Source organism: Ochlerotatus camptorhynchus, unplaced genomic scaffold, assembly GCF_037179485.1.
Source record: "Ochlerotatus camptorhynchus isolate MF236.1 unplaced genomic scaffold, CSIRO-AGI_Acam_v1.1 ptg000319l, whole genome shotgun sequence".
In the NCBI taxonomy this organism is placed as follows: domain Eukaryota; kingdom Metazoa; phylum Arthropoda; class Insecta; order Diptera; family Culicidae; genus Ochlerotatus; species Ochlerotatus camptorhynchus.
The window spans coordinates 1,440,773-1,448,583 of NW_027040807.1; the positions used below are offsets into that span (position 1 = coordinate 1,440,773).

A 7,811-nucleotide genomic window follows, 5' to 3' on the forward strand; every position below is an offset into this window, starting at 1 on the left:
CAAATATATCAATGATTTCAACGTAAACGAATCAATCATACGTTTGGTACGGTAGTTCAGTTCAAAAAACAGCTACAAAACAAAATCTATAAGAACGTACAGTATTAATATTTTCGTCCATTTTTCTAAAAACAAAAGAAGTGCTTCTAGTGAATCCATTTTTTCTACCTTCCCTTATAAACATATACAATAAACGAACTGCATCCCGGATGGGTAAACTATCTCACAAATGGTTTGTATGATACCCCGAACACGTCGTTAAGCTCTTTTTTATGGTTATTTTTATCAGGGTTCTTCCGTGAAGTGAATCCAATAACGTTTCAATGTGTTTGGATGGAATTGAAACTCGTATGACGGAATTGGAATCAAGCAGGGTTTGATTTTTTTTTTAAATATGTCCAAAATTTATCAAATCTAGCGGATCATATGGAAAGGTAAATAAATTTAAAAGTAATCTTTGATAGAATTATTTCATTGATAAAAACCGTTCGAAAAAGAGAAGTATGTGGGTTGTGCATAGTATGACGGAAATTGAATCTTAACCCTATATGGACAAGGATAGAGATGAGAGAAAAAAAGACTAACACTACGTCATCGTGTTTTTCCCGTCAGTAATACAAAAATACGAAAACATAATGCTCGATAACTTTTTCAAAGAGACGTATCAACTTTTGTAAACAATGCATTTGATCGTCGATTTGGCGTAACTGGTAGCTCGCCCACGCATGCTAACACTACCATCAGATAGGGGAATTGTTTTCCCTACCTGCTAATGGTGTTAGTAAGCGTGTGCGAGCTACCAGTTACGCTAAATCGACGATTAAATGCATTGATTACAAAAGCTGATACGTCCCTTTGAAAAAATTATCGAGAATGGTCAGATTGAGGCAATAAAGTTGTTTGCTCTTAATACCTACATGTATCTTCCAACCACTGACTGCTGTTCAGGTTATATTGAGGAATGTATATTCCGCCATCGCTTGTGGTCTTTAATTAAAGTAACGCGTCTTCTCAGCTTTTTTTTTTGTTTCCTTATTTTTTATTCTGTATAAAAGTCTGTCACGCGTCGGCTGCAATTTAGTTAGTCAGTTAGTTGCGCTCGTGAGCAGAACAGAACACGTGTTTTCGTCCGAAAAATTCTTCATTCAAAATGGTTAAATTGATGGTACGTATTTTTGGTGATTGTTGGCTTGGCGATGAAATTGCAATGTGTGCATGTGAAACTGCAGCTATAAATTGTGAAGGATACATAGTGGATAAACCTCGGGATGAACAAGAATTGGAAAACATTTCTAATCGAAGAATGAAGACAAAGTAAAATGTGCAAAAGCTCGGAAGTAAAATATTGCAACAGATTTGATGGGATAGTCGTACCTTTTAGCACTCCGAACACGGTGCCTCCGGTAAACTGTGTAACGGCAAACTTGCACTGTTTGGAAAGTCATAACTCAGCCATTTATTGACGAATTTCAAACCTACTGGCACCATTGAAACTACGTACTTTAAAAAATTATTTGGAATTAATTGATTTAAAATCTATCAATAAATTGCTGACCAACGATTTTTCAAACATTGCCAATTTGCCGTTACACATTTTACGGGAGGCATCGTGTTCAGAGTGTTTAACGATGTAATGCTCTCAAATTGACTATCCTGCCCGGGTTTTCTTAGTCAGATGAACAGAGCGACGGGCGAGCGTTTCAAAGAAGCTTATTAAATAAACCTATAAATGAAGCTAATAAAACATGGTTCCAAGTCAAGCTTAAAAATAAGCTTCTATAAATGAAGTTTATATAAGAAGCTTCTACAATAACCTTCTTGAAAAGATTTTAAAATAACCTTTTTCTAGACGTCGGCCAGTGGCTCTCTAACGAGAAGAAATAAAAACAAAACAGTAAATTTGAGTAATTTCACGATGCATCAAAAACTAAATGGATTGAAGTTTGAATACAGTTAACTCTCCACAAGAAAGCATTAATAAATATTTGGGGCCATTTTAGATGTCATGAAAATCTACTTTCAGAGTGGTTCTATAATAACTCGACATCGACTTATAGAATATCGTGTTTTGGAGAGTTGAATATGTATGTGCGACGAATTCCACGGACAATCCTTGCAACCATGCGAAAAAAAATTCGACTCCAATGCCGACTCTTCCATTATATGACCCATTCCAGGTTACTTGACACGCAGATTATCGGCCTGTGATTAATCTTTTCGTTTAAAATTTATGATAAACTTCATAATATGGCAGTGTTATGAGCACAAATTGAAGGTTTGATTTACTTTGTTTTCTTCTTTTATACTCCGTTATAAGGGCTACTAGAAGTAAAACCCTACGTGAGTTAAAAATAGTTTTTTTTACTTTAACTCCGTTTTAATAGAAAATTTCCGGTATATAGAAATGTTTTGATACAACACAGATAACTTCAAACATGTTTTACATCAATTTAAAGTAATAACACAGAAAATAAGATATTTAGTTGGAAAGTCGCGGTGAAGAACTTCGAGGAATGGGTCATATGTCGGTCGACTCCCGCTCCATCCTCAGATTCCAGCCTAAATTTATTAAGGAATAATCTTAACTGACTTATTCATGTTTATTCTTGTTAGGGTTGTTGATAACGGGATTATTTTTAGAACATCAGTATACATTGTGAACTCTAGCCGACCAGGCTAATATAACAAATGAATACCTAATTCTGACCTGATACCAAAATTTGGTGTTGACCAATATGACATAAGAGGTAAAATACCAAAAAATTGCATGCAAAATACTTTGTAAATAACAAAAAATGATATTTGAATGTCAAAAGAATACCTGTGTGGTATTGTTTTGGTATTGCATTTGCATAATTTGGTATGGAATTGGTATTGGTCAGGCTCATCCATACCAATTTCGGCTATCGAGATTTTTGTTCCTACTCGGGTAATGTCCGCCGTGAGTACCAATGCATTTGACGTTCAAGATGGCGAAAATATTTACATGTTCCGATCATGGTAGACTTGATAACATTCTAATGACTGTTGTGATCTGTCTGTGTTAGCTAAAGGTCACGAATTCTCATCCCGGACAAGTCATTAATGACCTAATATGTGTTAAAGTGACTATAATAAAAAAAAAGATCTGTCAAAAAACAATCTAAAGATGATTAATTCGCCACCAAGTGGTGGTGTCTGAAAAATTTCCTTAACATGTTTGAAATGAGGAGAATTTGAATATAAATCGATAAAGAAATGAATTAGTTTAGCACATAGTTGAAGATGCTAATTTCAAATAATAGACTAAAGTGGTAATTTGTATACGATAGATGAGGAGATGAAAGTATAGAGCTGATAGTTCCGTTAGAGTACGGCAGTTTGAAATTGTATATATAGAGAGTAGAGAGTGAGCAAGGACAACTTTTTATGGAGGTACAAATCAGTTTGATCATCTCTCTTTACCAAACTCCCCCGTTGGAGAGGGATGGTGAGAGGTATCCCCACGACACCACTGGCAAAAAGAGATGATCACCGCCTCGCTTATGTACCGACGATGTGTTTGAAACAGTTCTATCGATTTTTACCGCACTCGCAGACTTACCAACTTCACGCAGAAGTAATATAAAACAAATAGTTAAAGTAGTTTAACACGTTTGTTAAATTTCTTTGTTTACAAAAGCAGTTTCGCCCAAATAAAATGTTGACATCAAATCGTTCCATCTTTTGGGATAAAGCAAAATGAAACACTATTACTGGTAGTCCTAAGATTAGATTCAGACAACTGGGTATAGATTATGATCCAGTCGCTGATTGGTTGATTTTGAAGACTGCGAATGTGTGAAGAACTACCATCGGGTTGTTTGGTTTGATGTTGGCCGTTTTGCTGGGTTACGTTGTATTATTGTTATTTTAAGTGCGTAGTAAAGTTATTGCTTTAAGTGTTGAAGTAAAAACCAAACATAAAGTATAAAGCGAACAATTTTGGGTGCAGCAGTAAATCTCATCCTGATAATCACTTTTATCGGTTTTTAAAGATCCCGATAGCGTGTAGGAAATGGATTCGAATTTTGCGTGAAACATGAGGCAGACGTACCGTTCGAATGGCATCAATGTTAAAACGTGACACGCAAAGAGGGAAATATACAACAAGGAACATGGATGTAGCGAAGAACATTAATGGTGGTAAGCTCCAACCGGTATTATCCTCGGATTAAATCCCAATCAAGAATTCCCGATTGCTTTGATGTTGACGTCAGAGTAAATTCAACAAAACTCTAAGCAAATATTTTGTAGATCATCCAAACTGGGACGGTATTAAAAGTGAATACGAGTTTGAGCATATTATAACGGTTGTCAAATAATTGCAACACAGAAACCACCATCAAGATAGCACTATAACATGTTATAACTCTGTAGTCTGAACGTACTATTACCGCCATAAAAGAAGCCAGTTCTCGATGAACATTTCAAATAGTCCTATCTGCTTTGATCAATTCTCTCCATTCATTATTCCACAACACTGATTCAGTCTAAAAACAAAACGAAATCAGTAGAGTAGTGGTTGCCGTTTCCGCTTTCCAAGTAGAAGGTCGTGAGTTCAATCCCAAGTTCAACCCTTTTTTATTTGTGTTCTACGCCTAATTAATTTAAGTCGTAATTATCAATCACATGTCTCACCTTTCCTTGGAATCGCAGAGGTGAAAAGGTAACATTGGTCTTATGTAAACGATGAATGAATTAATCATTCCCACAGAGCCTTGAAGGAGCTAGAGTTGCGATCGGGAATGCTGATAGGTATTCACTTTCAAGCAAGCTTTTATTGATTATTGAGCTGCCCTTATGATGTATTCTAGGATAGCTCAGATGACAATGCAAGCGACTGGTTATCGGCAGGTACATGGTTCGAATCCCATGCAACGACATGTATATGTATATAATTCATTTTCTACACGCAAACCAAAAATTAATTACAATGAATGTTAGTTCCATTTCCTATCATCCTCTGTTCATGAACATCGCAGCGAATGTTAGAAGTTGACCTTGCAGGCGATGTAATGGTTTTTTGCCTTTTTTATTTCGTGTTCTGTCTGTGCTTTCATCTACACAAGCAAGCATTTGCCTTGATTTTTATGTATAACATGGCAGCACGACGCACACACTTGCCTCGAATCTCTCCAGCATAAAAAGCATACGAAGTCAAGTGTGAGAGGAAATGAGCGCTTCTTGTTTGCTTTTAGGCTATTCATATTCAGAAGCATGGAGAGAGCAGTGGAGAAAGCACAGGTCTGATAATCACAACGTTCGTGGTTCGAGTCCCAGTCGGCAACCTTTTTCCAATTTTTTTCGACATAATTCATTTATACACTCGACATTTTTCGGTCTCCAATTCTCTTGCATTGGACCGCAGCTAGGTATATTGCATCCTTGGTTCATGCGGTCTCCACTTACATCCTCTGATGATGAATCCCACATAATTGTAAGCGAATCTTACATCCACCGGTTGGGTGTAATATCTATGTAGTGCGTGCCACGTCAGAAATAATGAAAACAATCACTAAAGAAAAAACACCCAACCCTGTACCATCCCCCCCCCCCCAGTCCATCTTATTTGCGGGCTAATTTTCCCACGGTTGAATAATCGTAATGTGTAATAATGTCTAATTAAACGTTACTTCAGAGCATCACTATTTTAAGGGGAAGTAGTGATGTCTAATAAACGCTAAATAATCAAAAATGTTATCGAATAAGCTCTGTTAAAACTCATATTAGTCGAATAAAAGCTTCTCGACATACCTTTTACAACACATAGTTCAATGTGTTGTGGTTGAATAAATTCTCCAGATTTGTGCGAACAAAGCCTGAACAGAAGTTATTATTAAAAACTAATACAAGTATTATTAAGCATGCAGTTGAATAAAATCGTCAAGACGTCGTTTCTTCAATAGACGATTGTTTGTTGGGATATGTTTTCACCGATAAAACCGTAAATAAGCAACAATAAATTGAAAAGTTCCAACAGAAAATTCAACAGTAGCAATTAAGAAAACATATATTTGAGCAATACAAAATCATGAATGTTCCAAAAATAATTGGATATCTTAGATTTTAAGAGAGCAATAACATTTTTTAAAGTGCCCTTAAAAATCTTAACATTTTTCCAACTTAAAAGCTAATTGTAATAGCTATTTTTAAAGTAGTTGAAGATGCTAATCTCAAAATACAGACTAGAGTGTTAATTTTTATACGATAAATGAGGAGATGAAAGTATAGAGTTGATAGTTCCGTTAGAGTACGGCAGTGTGAAATTGTATACCTATATAGAGAGTAGAAAGCGAGCACGGACAACTTTTATGAAGGTACAAATCGGTTTGATCATCTCTCTTTACCAACACCACCCTCCCGTTGTAGAGGGATGGTGAGGGGGTATCCAGGGAGTGTTAGGCATATGACGTTAGAGTAATTTGGAGGGAGGGGGCCAATAGCATTCTGATAAAAACATTAAAATTATCGGGGGTCCACGGTACATTAATCCGTACGGTTTCTTCTTCTTGCAGATCACCCTGGCATTTGCGGCCCTCATCGTTATCGTGGCTGCCAATAGGAAGCAACACCAGCCTGAACCTCATCATAAGCCAGAAGTGCACCACCAACCACAAGTTCACAAACAGGCACACCATCAGCCTCAAGTGCAGCATGGCCATGCATCAGCCCCAGTTTATGGACACGGTAGCAAGCAACAGGTCCATGGTTCCAGTCACGGACAGCAGCATGGTGCCAGTTACGGACAGCAGCATGGTGCCAGTCACGGACAGCAGCATGGTGGATCCCAACATGGTCAGAAAAATCATCATTAACGTGTGATAACAGAGTAATGTTTGATAAATAAAAAAGAATGATGAAAGTGTATGGAAAGCGGAATCTTTTTTCTTGCGTTTTTTTTTAATTATAATTATAGTTGAATGTAATCAGCGAGGTTATTAAGACAAAATGTTGTGGAAAGTGACGGACCTTTCCCCTTAGCTCATGAGACATCCGAAGATATTGGTCTTTAGGCTTCATGTCATCAGTTTCAACATTCAACTCTACGGATTTGTGTACACGAAAAAAGTGAACACTCCATTTAACTTTATCAATTCATCATCAAATCGAATATTGTTTGATGCTACTGTGTAATTATTTGTTGATTGTTTGCAATACCGATTAAAGTATTTAAATCATATTATTACTGTCTTCAAGGTGTTTGAATTACAACGATGTATTTTCAATATCACGCACTCATACCAACGAATGTAGAGGAAAACGGTAAGACCGCCACCTTAAGCAATATTAGTAGCTCAAAATGATCAAGCAGTTTTACATTCTGCTGTGCTACATATGAACAAGCATTAATTTACCTATAGACAAAAATTATAATATTTACAGATTAAGCATCAATTTTTGGAACTATTCAAAAGGCAGGCGGGGTAAGACGAACCACGACAAGTTTTTTTTTTTGGCAACCACTGCACCAAATTTGACACAACAAGCGCCACATGAACATGGTCACATAGATCGCAACTGAATATCTTTGAAATCGGTCAACTAGTGGAGCATAGGTCTAGAAATGATCAAAACCGGTACAAACCCTTAATGCGGCACATCAAATCGCATGAATATTCGGAAATATGATCAATATGAGTCATATTGTGTGTCTAAGGGAACATTGGCCTGATACGAGTATCTCCGGGGAACGGGTCATAATCATATTTGAATCAAAATCTATCATGCGACACACGTCAAATCACATGAAAACTCAAAACATTGTAACTGGTACGGTAGGCCGTGTGAAT

At 36.7% G+C, this 7,811-nt stretch overlaps 1 protein-coding gene across 1 annotated transcript; it reads left to right on the top strand.

Moving 5' to 3' along the window:
• The first annotated feature begins 985 nt into the window (after positions 1-985).
• LOC135707808 (histidine-rich glycoprotein-like) lies at positions 986-6,875 on the top strand. The gene is made up of 2 exons (XM_065229704.1): positions 986-1,165; positions 6,537-6,875. The coding sequence occupies exons 1-2, from the start codon at positions 1,151-1,153 to the stop codon at positions 6,834-6,836; spliced, it is 315 nt and encodes a 104-aa protein (XP_065085776.1). The 5' UTR covers positions 986-1,150; the 3' UTR covers positions 6,837-6,875.
• Positions 6,876-7,811: the final 936 nt, after the last annotated feature.